This window comes from Protopterus annectens, chromosome 2.part0 (assembly GCF_019279795.1).
Source record: "Protopterus annectens isolate FY-2018-M chromosome 2.part0, PAN1.0, whole genome shotgun sequence".
Lineage (NCBI taxonomy): Eukaryota > Metazoa > Chordata > Ceratodontiformes > Protopteridae > Protopterus > Protopterus annectens.
In genome coordinates this window covers 71,382,449-71,399,698 of record NC_056728.1, presented here as the reverse complement: position 1 = coordinate 71,399,698, position 17,250 = coordinate 71,382,449, and the positions used below count along the sequence as shown (strand labels likewise).

Sequence of the window (17,250 nt, the reverse complement as noted above, 5' to 3'; positions counted from 1 at the left end):
TCCAAAAAGTTAGAAATGAAATAAGCCTTCTTTCCAAACCAGTTTGTATGCACATTAAACTTGGATTTATTTTACCTGCTGCCTGCTGTTTGCTTCCTACTTTACCTTTCGATATTTTGAACTGTGACTGCTGTGCTTTTTTCTCTGTACTTCTTTCCAAACTTGTCTCACAATCTGTTCCCCTTGACATTAGGGAGATGGTGTTACATACTGCAACCAGTCTAGCTCCTCTAGTAAGTTCTGTGGACACAGTGTTTAGATCTGTAACAGGGTTCATTCTAAAGGAATTTGTAAGGGTCTTTTACCCTGTAAAAAGGGCCAGTCCTCTAGGGGCACAGGGTTTGGGAGTCTGGCTCAAGGGAAGTAGCATCAAAAACACCCAGCTGTATTTCTTGGACTACAGAAAGAGCGACTGGTTCAGGTGCACCAACCTCAAGATCACCCAGGGCTCTTTTCTGGAAATCTGAGTTGCAAGGTTTTCCAATGGAAATACTCTCTCATTAAAGACAGACAATCTCCCAAAGGAGAGGTCCTTTTGTGGTGAGTCCGAGTCCAGTGTGTCCAAACATCCTCATTATGTGAGTCATAGGATAGGAGAAAGACATTTATATTTATAATCCAGGTCCTCATTCTCTCTTTCCTCTGAATCTGAGGAATCTGAATCCTTCCCAAGGGACTGTTCCCTTTTCTATTTGGAAGTCTGCACTACTGAAACACATGACTTAAGACTTTGCAAAAAAACACTCAGTGTAACCCAAACTTGGATGGAGGTAAAAAGTGGGCTGGGACTGATCACCCACTAAGTAGCAGTTCTTGTCTGGTACAGACCTCAGGGCTATTGTAATGATGGGTGGCCATACAGGTTTTGGGTATTCTAATGATGGGCAGCCACAGAGGTTTTGGAAACTCCTGGGGGGGGGGGGGGGGATATTCCGGGATTTCTGTTTTTTTTAGTGGTATAAACATCATCTTCAACTAGCACCAAGGGGATTCCAACCCCAACCATGTTAGCAATCAGTCGGTGCTCTTAGGGGAAACAGCTGGTTCTTGTCTGCTGAAGTCTTTTTTTTTTAGCGAGCACTGGGTTCAGGACACATACTAGAATTTGATGGCATGACAGCCTTCAAAGGTGTATAACCAGAGGCTTCAGTTAAGCGGTCTAGTTGAATACCACCCCACAGCTAAGATCCGTGGACAACTTAGTCACCTCTGGCTTTTCTCCTTATGCTTCTCTTTTGTGAGGGACATACGTGCAGTCAGCATGCAAGTGTGAGGTCATGGCGGACTTGTATAAAATATCCTCCAGTTTCTGTACATTCAAAAAGGCCAGGATTGCCTTACATGGCACTGATAGTCTTCAGCCTGAATCCCAGACAAATATCACAGTCAGTGATGTTATCTATCCAATAGAGTTCCATAGGGTTCCTTAGTCTTATCCCTATACTCTCTGCAAATTAATTGCCTCCCCTGGGATATTCCACACCTTAACAAAACCTTACATGAAGATGACATCGTCTTTACAGCAGCACACAAAACACCACACATTTCTGCAGCATGAATTCTCCCTTACCAGAACGTGCCTCAGTGATAAACTTACAAATTACCCTACCAAACCGACAGTTACATCTGAAATACCCATATAAACACACAACACATCATTAGCCCACATCTTACTGTGTTAACCTTTTTCTAAGTGACAAACACATCTGGGACTGCTAGTGGATAATACCCTTTGTTTTTTTAAATCCACACAGCAATGACAACTTCAAACATACTTTATCAGCTGGAAGTTGCCTACAGTATCTGTAATCTCCTCAGTCTAGAAGCCTAAGGGGCAATTGTAATTCATGTATAGTTTCCAGATTAGAATACATACTTCCCATCACTGCTCCACATTTAAGTCATTACACTACTTCAAACCACAGAAAACAACAATTTCAGATTTATTCACTCATCCATTTCTAATGCACACCACTGTAACTCCATTCAAAGGGTTAAATGGCCTCAAGTTTATGCCCAGAATTCCTACTTATTTAACACATTTATCTTTAAAGTTTTAAATGAAAGATAACGGCTCAGCACTGGTTAATAAGCTTTCAGTGCATGAATGCACAAACTCCCTGCAGTCCAAAACCTCATTTAAATTAAACAGACAATTCCCTTTAGCCACTTGTGAGAAATCTTTTCTTACAATTGTTGCTGCTTCTTGTAACTCACTACCAAAAAAAAACCTTGCAATTTTGGATAACCTGCACGACTTCAAGACAAAACTTGAAAAATATTTGGCAGATGAATACAACTGCTTCAGGGATGCTGGCTAACTACAAACATCTGCATCCCAGTGCTTGCAAAACTGATCACATTATTAACTTCCTATTTGATATCTTCTATTAAATCTAACCAAACATCCAACTAATCATTTTACTGCAAGTCTAAACAACAAAAGACTCAATGCAAACAGAAGCAGAAGACTCCCCAACAGGATAACTATCTGCTCTGTTCTTCAGTCTAAGCTTGGACCAATGGACTTTCTGTGCTGAATGGCACACTGTACATCAATAAAAATGACAAGAATTAAAGGTGGTGATAAGAGATGCCACCTCTATATTAAGTACATAAGGATATCAGTGAAAAGATGACAAAAGCCTGGCCAAAAGGGAATGGTACTCAGCTCTGAAAATTTGGCCAGAAATGAGACCTCAGCTTGTGATACAACTCTTTAAGGTTATGACTGCAACAGGAGAATATCCAGTTCAGCTCAGCTCCTGCAATAGTACACGCGGTTTAAATTGCCGAGGTACAGAATGGAATGGAAACAGTTGATTTCCCTCTGCATCAGAAAGAGGTGACAGTAAAACCCACACCCATAATTCGAAACTGGGTGAGCACGTACAGCCCCTTTAACTCATACATCTTTGGACTATCCTAGGAGCTCTTTCAGTGGAAGGACCTTTGAGTTTCAGGGACCTGGTCAATACTGGCCAAATCTAGAACCCACCAGTTCTCTCTCTGATGGTTCTCCAGGCTAGAAGTTAACTTAAATAAATAGCACTGGCAATGCATCACTGGCAACCTCAAAATGAAGTCAGGATGGCTGCGGTGTAGCTACTGGGCCCATATTCTTGGGCAATTTTGCCAGCACAAAAGGATAAAGTAAGACTGTATGACACTTACTTTCTGGGCAGTGAAGAAACTTTTTCTTCTTGTGGGTTAGTTAGGCCTAGAAGAAAAAAAGGAGGTGAAGGAAAACAAGTCATTCAAGCCTTCCACAGTGGTAATGGCCTGTTTCCTGTTAAGGAAATCATTAACTGCAGCATTTGCCCCTTGAAGCAGCCTTCCAGGGCATTGTTCCAGAGCTTCTCCTTAAGGAAAAACAGTTTCTGTTCACACCACCATAAGAACTTGGCCAAAGATACTAATGAAGTTGAACAAGACTAAGTGAAGTTATACTAAGTTTGAGTTTATACTCAAAGAGGTCCCTCAAGCTTTCTTATAGTCTAGCCTACTAGATGGAACTAAAACTGGGCAGGAAAGATGAGTGGATGAGAACCATTAGCCTTGGCATGACAGAAGATTACACTCCTACAACACTTTTCTTTCCAGAGCTCTGAACCTTCTGACAGGTGACATGGGGTGATGTGGTGTCTCTGGGACCTGTGGCAGACTGAAGAGATTAGAAGAGTTAGCACTAAGGATACGTGGTGTAAGAGGCTTTACCCATTCATGCAGGGCCTTACAAAGTCATCCATCTCCACGGAACCTGAAAAAGCAGAATCAGAGTGTCTTCAGCATGGTTAAATAGCATCCTGAATTACCAGTTCTAAAGTGGAATAAATCTAAGGCTCCTTAGGCTTACTCTCCAGACACACTATCAAGAGATTCTGAGGCAGTGAAACAGTGACTTGAGATAAGCACACACCATATCCCTTAAAGGTCCACTCTTGTAGTACTCATGTCTCTAGCCCTCACTAGAGATCAATCATTTCTCAGGAAGACCAAAAGGACTGCACCCACTCCCCACTCAGCCAGGAACAGCTAATCCCATATGTGTCTGAAGGGATTATTTTCCTAAATTCCTTTTGACTACTGGAAGGATGACTCAACGTCTGCTTTATGGGAAAAGGAAGTTGGCCAAAGTTTTCAATAAATCAAATAGGGGTTTGGTGGCACAGCTGCATGCACCTCTCCAACGTGTGAGCTAAAGGCATGCCCTCATCTTCAGCCATGAAGGGAAGGAACACAGAAGAGACAGCTAGTCTTTCTTAGCTAAGTGTCCGGGATCGAGGTGGTACTGGGGGGCATGCAGGAGGCATTTAGCACTTAACATGCCTATAAAATAAGGTAAACTGAGAGCTACTCTTTTAGTGCATACCCCTTGCAGGGCTGTTCTAAGTCTACTTTCAGGATGTAAGGTGGACCGTCCCACAATTCCCTGATAAGTTATTCACATCCACCATATAATTCAGCTGAAAGGTAAGACAGAAATTTATCATGCCAGTCAAGTGCTGACACTTATGTTAATGTTTTACTTTACACTTTGTGCATTCCCAAGGTAATAATGATAATGTCAGAGAGTATGACTTCACTGCAGTCCAAAAGTCACGTGGACACACTGTGGGTCTGTAAAGAAACAAAAGCACAAATCTCACTGATAAATGCAGGACTGACATCTGAACTGTGCAAGTGGGGGGAGGGGGGGTTGGGATTGTGGCGGTAAACAGTAACCTTACTTACCCAGCATGTGTTGTCTCAGCTAACAGAATCATGTACATCTCTGAGCAACAGAACCTCCTGAAATCTTGTTGAACTGCGAGTGGTAGAAAGGATGAACCAACATGGGATCATCAAGGGAGGACATGAAGTTAGAACAAAATCATGGCACTTGTTAAAAAGATTACGGAAGCATCCCTGAATTCCTAGCCAAATTTCCCCCATCTGCATTAAACATCACCTCAGTTCGCACTTGAAAATATCCTATTTTGTAAAGTGAGAAAATGCTACAGTAAACACTGAGATGAGATGAGCTGAGCTTTACGCCACAAGTCTAGTGGGACTAACCTAGGCAACAAAACATGTACAAATAAAATGTATAGAAACTTCGGTGAACTATTGTCTGATGAAAGTGACAAACTATCTGAAAGGATAGTCCTTCTAATAAAGACTATCTGGAAAAATGTACAAATTATCACCCACTTCCCTGTGTTAAGCAGAAGCTCTAATGAAGGTTGTTTGCAAAAACAGAGGTCTTAGGACTGATGGGGCCAAGGTACATTACCAGGTGCTTGTACTGATTAGAAAAACGAACACATTGCAGATTATTGAACTTAATTATTCATGCAGTAATATTGAAGGAGGCATTTTTAAAATGTATTCAAGCACAGAGAATGTTAACTGAAGTGGTACAGAACACCAGTAACAGTGAAACAGTGATGAATGTCTTACAGATTAACTGACAACTTTCCAAAAAGTATAATAGCTTTTCATAGGTTCATACTAGGCTATATGCCCTAGGGCATTTATAAGCGTAGCCAGAGTGTGTTTGGCTTTCGCCACCCATTTTAAATTAATTTTGCTATGCCCTTTTTCGAGGTTAGTATACTGTGCCTCTGTCTAACAGTGACACAGAAGTGATACCCGGGGTAAACCTACGATCTCCCATCCACTCATCAAGATTCATCTTGAAGAGAGTCAATGAGGGACTCTGCCTAACCTGGACTGGGATTTTATTCCAGAGTGAAGGGAGCCTCTGGGTTATGAATCTGTCCCTCCAGCATGTCCTATTTATTTCAGTGCTGAGGTTCAAGTCTCTCGAGCGCGTAGCTCAATGGGATTTGGATTTTCTGAGGTGCAGCATGTCCATTAATTCCGGGTTGGACATGGCTTTATACGTCAGGCACAGATCGCCTCTGAGCAGGCAGTATGCCACTGAGTAGAGCTGGAGTTTCTTTAACCGGACAGCATATAGCATCTGTTTGAGCCCTTTAAATCTCTTGGCGAGGTACTTTTGGGGTCTTTCCAGTTGCTGCAGGTGTCTGGTAAGGTACATCCCAAAAGGGGTATTGTACTCAATTATGGACCTGATAAGGGATGAGTAAAGAGGCACGATGACCTCCCCTGATCTAGATGTGAATCCCTTCATGATTAGGTGGGCTATATAAAATGTTTTTCTAACCACTTTGGCCACGTGGTTGTCAAATGAGAGATTGCTATCAACTTGGGTCCCCAGGTCCCTAATTACTTCTTCTGTACTTAATGGATTACCACCTATGTGGTAATTTGTGGGCACTTTGTTTTTGCCAAAGGGGATGACTATACACTTTTTGGCGTTTAGCTTGAGGCCATGGCTCTGGCACCAGTTGTCTGTTTCTATGAGGCCCTTTTGGAAGATGCTTGTGTCGGCTGGAGAATTGATTATGGCACCCAGTTTGCAGTCATCTGCGAACTTGGTCAGCCACAGACCTTCCGTGTTGGCCTGTACCTCCGACAAACATATACCGAACAAGAGAGGTCCCAGGACTGAGCCTTGTGGGACGCCACTTGTAACTGGTTTGGAGTCTGATATGGCTCCAGCAATTCTAACCATGTGGGTTCTGTCCTTGAGCCAATTTGCAACCCATCTAGTGACATAGGGGGTTTATATTTAAGCTGGTGAGCTTATCTATAATGCCCGAGTGGGGTACTGTATTGAAGGCTTTTGCGATGTCCAGGTAGGCTGTGTGGACCACCTTCCCCTCGTCAATGGCCTTGGTGACTGTTTCAAAGAAATCGACCAGGTTTAAGAGGCATGATCTGCCCTTAACAAAGCCGAACTGGGTAGGATCCAGTGTCTGTAGGTCCCCAATATCTTTATTTATGAGGTCCATGATGATCCTTTCCATAGCTTTGCAGACCAAGCTAGTCAGGCTTATGGGGCGATAGTTTCCAGGATCCGCTGAGGCACCACCTTTGTGGACAGGGACCACTGTTGCTGTACGCCACTCTTTCGGTACATATCCTGTAGTAAGGCTGAGACTGAACAGTAGTTTTATGTTTGGGTTTAGCTCTTCTTGGAGTTCATATAGGACGCAGCCCGGGACACCGTCTGGTCCCATTGATGCTGTGTTTTTTGCTTTGGAGAGGGCAACTCTTACCTGAGCATCTGAGATGTCAGGGGGGCAGCACTCTGCTGGGATAGATATTTTCCCTTTTGTTGGGGAGGGGGGGGGGGAGAAGTTTGCGTTGAACCTGTCAGCTAGGATGTTGGCAATGTCTGTGGGTTCGGTGTATTTCTTTGTCATTTTGGACTAATTCCGAGCATATCTGGGAATTCCCACCCAGGTTCCTACCATAACTAAAGAAAGCCTTGTGATTATCCTTAGTGTCCTGTGCAATTTTTCTCTCGAAGCTGGCCTTAGATGATTTTATGAGTGCCCGTAGTTTTTTGCTAATACTGATCAGAGATGCCTTCCCTTTTTGGGATTTTGCTCTATCATGTAGTAGCTTCCTCCTTCTATTGTATAGTTTGTTTATGGCTGGGGTCCACCAGACAGGACGTCTGCCTTTGGAGGATTGGGTCTTGGTTTTATTTGGGATTGCATGATCCATGCATTCCTGAAGGTGTTAATAGAATGCGTTTATAAAGGATTCTGCGGTCTGGGCCATATTTTCCACAGGCCCGGGGGCTTTGAAGGATTCCACCTCGGTTTTGAGGAGTATAAAATTTGCTTTAGAGAAGTTTTTCACTGTGGTTTTCAGGGCAGGGGGTGGAGTCGGGATGTGAATATCCACTGAGATTAGTTTATGGTCTGATCTTATCAGTGAGGGATACACTTCTGGTCTGGAGCATAGAGTCCCCATGTTGGTGATGATCAGGGTCCAGTATGTTTTCCCCTCTTGTGGGAGTGGTAACAAGTTGTTCCATAGCATTTGAGTTTATAAATTCTAGGAACCTTTGGGCTAGGGTGTTGGAGCTAGAGTAATGCTCCCAGTCTATGTTTGGGTAGTTGAAGTCACCCAATATAATCGTGTTTGGAGAGACCTTCATATTTTCCAGTGTTCTCAGGAAGGCCGAGTGGGGTTCCTGGGTTTGGGAGGATGGTCTGTAGCAGGCTATAAACTGGAAGGCAGTTTTACCCACTGTTAGTTGCACATGGATAGTCTCTGATGCTTCGTGCTGTGCCACCAACCTGGAGGTGTGGGTATCTTTGACGAATATTGATACTCCCCTCCTTTTGTGGTTCGGTCCAGGTTTTGGGGCCGAAAAGCATGGTATGAGGTATAACCTTGGTAGTGCTGGGGTGCTCTCGGGAGCCTTGAACCAGGTTTCTGTTACTGCACAGATATCGATGTTCTCCATGCTAAGGAGAGCTTCGAGTGCGTGCATCTTGAGGTTTAGACTTCTGGCGTTGAGTAGCATTACTCTTAGTTTCTTATCCCTTGTGATACCTATGGAGGTGGGTTTGTCATTTGAGCCTTGCCTAAAAAAGGCACTATGGGGGTAGCAAGAGCCTTCGCCAATATCCGAAAGCCCAGGGGTGACAGGTGCAAGCCATCCCTAGTGAAGCATCGGGGCTTGTCGAGCATGTCATCCCAGGCTGACAGGCATTGGATCCCCTTTGAATGACACCAATACTTAAGCCAATTGTTGAAATTGATCATCTTGTCTTCATATTGTGGCAACATTCTTGGTGAGGGTAAGATGCTACTCAAGGTCAGGGTCATACCGGCCTGGGCTACATGCTCAGAGAGCTCCTTTATGTCTCTTTTCATGTAGTCCAGGGAGGTACGTCTCAGGTCATTCACACCAGCATGGACAATGATGGAGTCATATTTGTACTTGCCTTGGAGTGACCTGAGTGCTTGTGTTATGTGGTGGATCCTAGCGCCTGACAGGCAGCTCACCGTGACCTTCTCCTTGTTCAGCCTGGTGAGCGGAACGTCAGTGTGCCTGACGATAGAATCACCTATTACAAGTGTATCAGGTGTATTGTTTAGCCTTAAGGGCTGTGGCTGCTCGGCACACTGGCTTTGTGAGCTATGTGTTGCACTTGTTTTGTTTTGGGGTAGCGGCTGCTTGGGTGTCTGCTTTGGAGGTCTCTGCTGCTTAGGCAGATTTTTATGTGTGTGTTTATGTGTTTGGTTTGCTGTCGTGGTAGGTCTATGTGAGACTGGAATTGTGTGAGTGTGGTTTCCTTCTCCTCCTGACTGGTTTCGCCAGTATTGAGTTGAGAGAGCTTAGCCTCCAGTATGGCTATATGGTTGCATCTCTCACATGTGTTGGAATTTGTTGGGAGGAGGAGAGGGTTGTCTGTGTACATGAGGCAGTTGTAACATTGCCTCAAGATTCCCAGATTCACCAGCTGGACCGGAGAGGAGATTGACAACTGACCTTTGGACATGCTAGAATAGTATTGGGAATTCTTTTATAACTGAAAAAAAAGGGCCAATGGGGAACGAGGTACTCAAGGGGAGTTTGTGAGGGTGTAGTGCTTTTAATATTTTATTGCTGGCTTATATAATTGCTTTAGTGAGCAAGTGCCAGGTAACTTAAATGCAATGTGTTACAGGTAACTTAAATGCAAAAATGACAAACAGTAACTTTCTTTCAAGTGAAACAAGGAAATAAGTACAGTAAGCAATGCAGATATCACTAGGGATCCACAGAAACGCTGAAAAGCCATGTTTTAGGTGGAATTAGCATTTCAGGGAAATAACAAGCATACAAACAAAGCTAGATTCAGCAGGCCTGGATCTAGTCTATGCTACAGCAAACAAGGTGTACCAATTTCAGTAAGAAACAGTTCAAATATGCAGGCACTATAAGCCTTTAACCAGAAATTCCCAGCTCAGAAGGGCAGAGTCCAGCCTCTCCTCCCACAAGAGTGCAGACCACAAACCTTCTTAATGTAAAAATAACTGGCCTGAAGCCCAAGTGCTTAAACCAGAACCAATACACTTTTAGAATAACAGACACTGAGCCCTCAATCAGCAGTTCACAACTTAGAAGGATGTAAGCTACCTGTCCTGCCACCACAGTGCAGGCCACAAACCTTCCTAATGTAAAACAACTGGTCTGAAGCCCAAGTGCTTAATCCAAAAGACTTAGAATGATAGCTACACTTTAATCAAGTTACTACCAAGCAGTAATAAATACAATTGAATACTTTAAAGAATGCCTGGATTAGTGCTCAAGTTATACAAACAAAGCTAGATTCAGCAGGCCTGGATCTAGTCTATGCTACAGCAAACGAGGTGTACCAATTTCAGTAAGAAGCAGTTCAAATATGCAGGCACTATAAGCCTTTAACCAGAAATTCCCAGCTCAGAAGGGAAGAGTCCAGCCTCTCCTCCCACAAGAGTGCAGACCACAAACCCTTTTAATGTAAAATAACTAGCCTGAAGCCCAAGTGCTTAAACCAGAATTAATACACTTTTAGAATAACAGACACTGAGCCCTCAATCAGCAGTTCACAACTTAGAAGGATGTAAGCTACCTGTCCTGCCACCACAGTGCAGGCCACAAACCTTCCTAATGTAAAACAACTGGTCTGAAGCCCAAGTGCTTAATCCAAAAGACTTAGAATGATAGCTACACTTTAATCAAGTTACTACCAAGCAGTAATAAATACAATTGAATACTTTAAAGAATGCCTGGATTAGTGCTCAAGTTATACAAACAAAGCTAGATTCAGCAGGCCTGGATCTAGTCTATGCTACAGCAAACGAGGTGTACCAATTTCAGTAAGAAGCAGTTCAAATATGCAGGCACTATAAGCCTTTAACCAGAAATTCCCAGCTCAGAAGGAAGAGTCCAGCCTCTCCTCCCACAAGAGTGCAGACCACGAACCCTTTTAATGTAAAATAACTGGCCTGAAGCCCAAGTGCTTAAACCAGAATTAATACACTTTTAGAATAACAGACACTGAGCCCTCAATCAGCAGTTCCCAACTTAGAAGGATGTAAGCTACCTGTTCTGCCACTACAGTGCAGACCACAAACCTTCTTAATGTAAAACAACTGGTCTGAAGCCCAAGTGTTTAAACTAAAAGGCTTAGAATGAGTTACACCAAGCAGTAATACATACAATTGAGTACTTTTAAGATGACGCAAAAGCAAAATAAAGTAGGAAGAAACACAAATACAGTAAAAGCAGATACGTTTTTTTTTTTTGAGTGAGCAAATGAGATGGGCCCAGGAGTTACAGGACAGAAACAAGTGCAAATGCAGGCCTTCAAATCAGAAAGTTGAGAGAGATGGAAGACCGCCCAAACGGCCAATAACTACAAATTCTGGGCCAGAACCACTCCTTATGTGGTAGACAGGTTACCTAGTGCTTACCACTCCCACTGATAAGCTAGAAGGCTTCCCTCCAACACAGAAAGGCTTGGGGGCTCAGAAGCTTACAAATAGTCCTGGATACAGCAAATCTGTATCTGGAACACTAATTAAAGGAAAGGTAGGAAACAGGCTTACAATTTTTTTTCCCAGAAAAGTAGCAAAAACAGTAGTAAAAACAATTCACATACAGTGCAAGCTGGCACACTTGAGTATGTAGCAATATTAGTCCACATATAGTTTGAAAAAATTTAATTAAATTAAAAAAAGACTAAAAGCAAATGCAGAAAGGGTTTATTAGGTAGAATGCGGTAAAGAGATGGGACTGGGGGAGTGTCCTAGATCAAATCTACAGTGGGGCGGGCACTGCAAAAGCCACCAAATTTAAACTACAACCAAGAACAGGGACAGGGGTGGGGAAAAGTTTCAACAGAGATGTGAGGAATCAGAGTGCAAATTATAAAACCAAAAAAATATATACTGATCTCTATATATTTGCAGAACAGTAAGACAACAGATATCTAAGCAACAATTTAGCTCTATAATACAGAATAATACAGAAATATATACTCAGCTCTATATATTTGCAGATAGTCTTAAGAAATAATCTCATTTCAAAGCAGTGTACCTGACATAAATTAAAGGTATCTACTACATGAAGTTTCTTTCCTCACCTGTGAAACAAAGGATAATTGCTGCAATTCACTCTTCAACTCAGTAAGACTTTGTATAACGGAAAATGTGTCATCTTCACTGAAACTTAACCTAGAAGACAAAGAAACTGGTTACACAGAGATTCTATCCCTTCTTTAAAAAAAAAGTTTCAGTACCTTCATTTCTTTGCACACCTTTACTAAATTATCGCTTGTGAAATAGGAAAAAGTACAGTTGTGTACACTTACCATAAATGTAGATGTTCAAGTGTATTCACTGTTGCAGTCATTACATTTGGGTAATCTGCTGGCAGGTTGCCCTCAGTTGGAAGTCTTGGGTCCTGCATCGGTTGCTGTCTCCTCTTCCATGACGTCAGGTCGTCAGGGGTATAAAACATGCAGCTGACGCCATTTTCTTTAGTTTTTCTTGCCGCCTATCTCAGGTGCCCCCCAAAAAGGTAGAAAAAAAAAAAAAAAAAAAATATATATATATATATATATATATATATATATATATATACACACACACACACACACACACACACACACACATATATACATACATGCATCAATATAAACTTTACCTTCATCTACAAGCAAATAGGTTGTAGAAGATAGAGAAGGAAAGATAAACTCCAGAATGACAGGGGGATGGCGGGAGGGTAACCTGGACTGCAACAGTGAATACACTCGAACATCTACATTTATGGTAAGTGTACACAACTGTACTATGTTCTTCGTGTTTCACTGCTGCAGTCATTACATTTGGGTAGTGTCCCAAAGCTATGGTTAGGAGGCTGGAGCTAAACAGCATTAGGAGCGGCTATAAGGCCCTGCAGAACTGCAGTGGCAAAGCCTGCCCTGGATTTTGAGTAGAGAGGCAAATGATAATGCTTTGTAAAGGTGTGAACAGAACTCCAAGTAGCAGCCTCTAGAATGTCTTTGGTTGGTACTCCCCTTAGAAAGGCTGCTGAAGTAGCTGCAGCTCTGGTGGAATGAGACCTAATGCCCTTGGTCACAGGTTTTACCATGGTGTAAGTAGCAGAAACGGATGCAGTGGCTTATCCACTTTGAAAATGTCTGCTTTGAAACAGCCTTGCCTTCTGATCCTGCAGCATATGTCACTAGTAATTGCTCAGTTTTTCTTAGAGCTTTAGTCCTGTTTAAGTAAAATCTTAGCTATCTGTGTACGTCCAAGGAATGCAGAATTCTCTCCCCCTTGTTCTGCGGATTTGGGTAAAAGGTTGGCAGATGGATTGTTTGGTTAAGAGCCACAATGGAAACCACCTTAGGCATAAAAGTAGGATTTGTCCTCAGACACACCCTGTCTGGGTAAATTATATTAAAAGGCTCTACAGCCATGAGGGCCTGTAGCTCTGACAATCTTCTTGCTGAAGTAATTGCTAGTAGCAGAGCTGTTTTCCATGATCAGAACTTTATATCAGCGGTAGCAGCTGGTTCAAATGGAGGCAGGGTGAGCTTTTCCAACACATAATTGAGGTCCCATGCAGGCAACGGTGGTCTTCTAGGAGGCCTTAAATTATTAGCTCCTCTAAGATACTGCTTTAGTAAAGGATGAGAAAAGATTGGTGGCTCTGCATTATAATGAGCCAAAATGGGAGAGGCATGGATTTCAATTGATGAGAAAGATAGGCCCTTGTCAAGCATCTCAATTAAGTATTGCAAAATCTGAGGAATATTTGGTTCTGCTGTATCAGGTCCTTGTGCTCGATTCCAAGCACAGAATCTCTTCCATTTGTCAGCATAAGATTTTCTAGTACTAGGCCTTCTGGCTTCCAAAATGACATCCATCCCAGCTTTACTGAGAGGTGTTGTTTGTATGACTACATGATCAGCCATGCTGCCAGGTTCAAGAGTCTGTAGTTGATTGTGCAGGATCTGATTGTTTTGCTGGGACAGTAGTTGTGGTCTTTGAGGCAAGGTCCAAGCTGGGTATTGAGACAAGTTCCTTAGGATTGGGTACCAGTATTGGTGGGGTCAGTCCAGGGCAATTAGTATCATCTTTGGTTTCTCTTGTCTGACTTTTAGGAGGGCCTTGGGGAGAAGAGGCAGAGGAGGAAAGGTGTACACTGACAGGTTTTTCCAACTGAAGGATAGGGCGTCCACTTTCCATGCTTGTCTGTTATAAGTCCTTGTGCAGAATCTTTTCAATTGATAATTTTGAGGAGAGGCAAATAGATCTATGTCTGGGCTCCCCCATTTCTCTGTTATCATGCTGAAGACTTGTGGATTTAGTTTCCACTCGTGAGGATCCATAAGGTTTCTGCTTAAATCGTCTGCCAGAGGGTTTTGTTTTCCTGGCAGGAATTGAGCTTGAAGATGTATTTGGTAGGTCAAAGCTGTTTCCCACAGTGCCATGGCTAATCTGCAAAGGGGGTATGAGTATGTGCCCCCTTGCTTGTTTATATACCACATGACTGTGGTGTTGTCCGTCTTTATCAGTAGTTGTCCTAGCTGAAGTAAGTCCTTGAAGGCTGTTAGGGCATTTTGAACAGCTAGCATCTCTTTCTGGTTGATATGTAGATGCATTTGTTTTGGTGCTCATATGCCCTGAATGCATCTTCCTGCCATGTGGGCCCCCCAGGCATAATCTGATGCATCTGTTGTTATGGTTTGGCTGGCAGGGGGTAGAGTGAATGGCCATCCCATGTTTTGGTGACATGCCTTTGCCCACCATAGGAACTCCTGTTGCAGGCAGGGAATGAGAGGAATCATTGTTTCCAGAGGAATGAGAGGAATCATTGTTTCCAGATTGTGAGAATGTTGACTCCATAAACTTTTTAGGTACCAGTGAAGTTTCCTCATATGCAGTCTTGCATATGGAATCAGTGGGATGCAGGATGCCATGAAGCCTAGAGCCTGCAGAATTTGTCTTGCAGAAGACTGGGTTTTTGCTGCCATCAGTTTGAAGTAAGTAGTCAGTTGCCTTTGCTTGTCTGGCGTGAGTTAAGCCATCTGGGCAGTTGTATTCAAGCTTGCACCCAGGAATGCTATCTTTTGAGTGGGTTTCAGTTGTGATTTCTTTTTGTTTATTGTGTACCCTAGGCATGTTAGAAGCCTTTTCACAAATGCCAGGTGTTGAAGAGTGTCCTTGTTCTCTGCTTGAATGAGACAGTCGTCTATGTAAGGATATATTTGTATACTTCTTTGTCTGCAAAATGCAATTACTGGTGCCATGCACTTTGTGAAGACCCTGGGCGCAGTAGATAAGCCAAAAGGCAGTGCAGAGAATTGGTAATACTTTAAGCCAGCCTTGAATCTGAGGTTTCTTCTGCACAATTGTCTTACTGGGACATGCAGGTAATGCCTCTTTTAGGTCTAAAGTCATCATCCAAGCATTCTTGCCCAGCATGGGCAGAAGCTGCTGGAAAGTCAGCATTTTGAATTTTGGAATGTCCAGGTACGTGTTCAAAATTAATAAATCCAGCATTGGCCACAGGCCTTATCCTTTCTGGCTACCAAGAACAGTCTTGAGTAAAAACCTTGTCCTTTTTCCTGTTCTGGTATTGTCTGAATGGCCCCCATATGCATGAGGGACGTAACCTGTTTCTGTGCCTCTGCCATTGATTTTTTAGCAGATCTGGCCAACCATTTGCCATTGGCAGAGTGTGGAAATGGAATCTGTATCCCTGTGATACGATGTTTAGTACCCACTTGTCCTGGGTTATTAACTGCTAATTTTGAGCAAAAAGTGCTAATTTTCCCCCTATGGGTGCTGCCAAAAGATAAGTGCTTGGTGTAGGTAGAGGGAAGTCATTGGGATTGCTTTCTGTAGGTTTGCGCTTTATCTCCTCCAGATTTGGAGGTGGAAGCGCCCCATTGCTTTGACCTGTATGAATCTTGTGCCTGGTATCTGGAACCCTTAGGGCATCTAGATTTGCTCCTTTGAGCTCTGTCTGACACAGAAAAGGGCTAATTTTTTGTAGGCCAGTGTCTACTGAATCTTGGTGGCTGCACTTGTAAGAAGTCTTTAACAGTTTGCATAGACTTAGCTTTGTCTTCCATTTTCTTTAAAACCTCTTCTGCCTTAATACCAAACAGAGAATCATGCTGTAAAGGTGCATCTAGCAATGTAGCTTTAACATGATCAGGCAAATTTTGTTCCTTTAACCAGGCATGCCTCCTAATCACAGATCCAGTAACTGCGGCCCTGCAGGAGGCCTCTACGGAATCAAAACCACATTGCAAAGTATGCTTTCCAACTTGTTCAGCTGCATGCAATAATTCCTGCAATTCTTTATTTTCTGCACATTCTGAAATCAACATCATTTTTTGTTTCAGCAATCCCATAACATGTTGTTGGCACTTAAGCATATGAAATTGACAGTTTAAGGCCAAGGTTGCAGATGTATAAACCTTTTTTCCCCATCTGTCCAGTGCCCAGAATCTCTGTCAGAGGGGGTAGGATGTTTTGCTGTTGAGGCCTTAACTCCCTTTGGACCCTGTGAAATGGTTTCAGGATCAGCAGCAAGGTTTCTAAATAAAAAGTTATGTGAGTCAGGGACCCTGTAATGTCTGTCAGGCTTACTGGGAGCCGGAGGTAAGAAGTCAGGGGTCAAGCTTGACTCCGAAAACACATCATCCATAATGTCTAAAACAGGGGGGATGGTTAAAGGCCTGTGCTGAGGGAGAAGGAGGAAATCCCGGAGTCTCTTTTTTGATTCTGAGAAGTCCTGACTCTCCCAGTGAAAATGCTCCCTCAAAGTATGCAAGGTTTCTCCAAATGAATAATCCTCAGGAGGAGATGCAGATGGAATAGATTCCTCAGCATCAGAATCCTCACATAGGGAGGTATAGATAATTCCTGATCAGAAGAGGAATCAGAAGAAATAGAAACCTGATCTGAAGAATCATAATCAGTGTCTTGCCTAGGCCTCTTATCAGGAGAGGTATGGGTACCCCTGATCAAGGTAATAAGGTCTTCAGCCATTTTTATCATCTGTTTTTTAGGCATAGAGGCCTGTGTACGTGGCTCATGAGTCGTTTTTTTAGTTTTAGAAGTTGCATTTGTCTTTGGTTTTGCAGCTGTCTTCGGTTTGATTTACAAATGTTGATGTCTGAATACACCCTCAGAAGCCGGTGCCTGCTCCGCGGCTCTGGACCCATCCGAGGGAGATACATCCGTCGGTCCAATACCTTGAGTATCTTGCGGCATGCCGGACTCCACATGGGTGTCGGTAGAGGCCTGCGACTCGAAGGTAGCGGGTATCAGGGGCTGCGAAAGTGCCTCACTGAGTACCGGCAAACCAGTGACTGGCTTAGG

The 17,250-nt window shown here is 43.1% G+C and overlaps 1 protein-coding gene across 1 annotated transcript in view; it reads right to left on the bottom strand.

The window, feature by feature from the left end:
• PCNT (pericentrin) overlaps nt 1-17,250 on the bottom strand; it is a gene marked incomplete in the record, with an annotated part of 2,997,294 nt that overhangs the window by 414,524 nt on the left and 2,565,520 nt on the right. Inside the window, 1 exon segment of the mRNA XM_044060288.1 lies at nt 11,988-12,078. Coding sequence (XP_043916223.1) covers nt 11,988-12,078 — 91 coding nt within the window.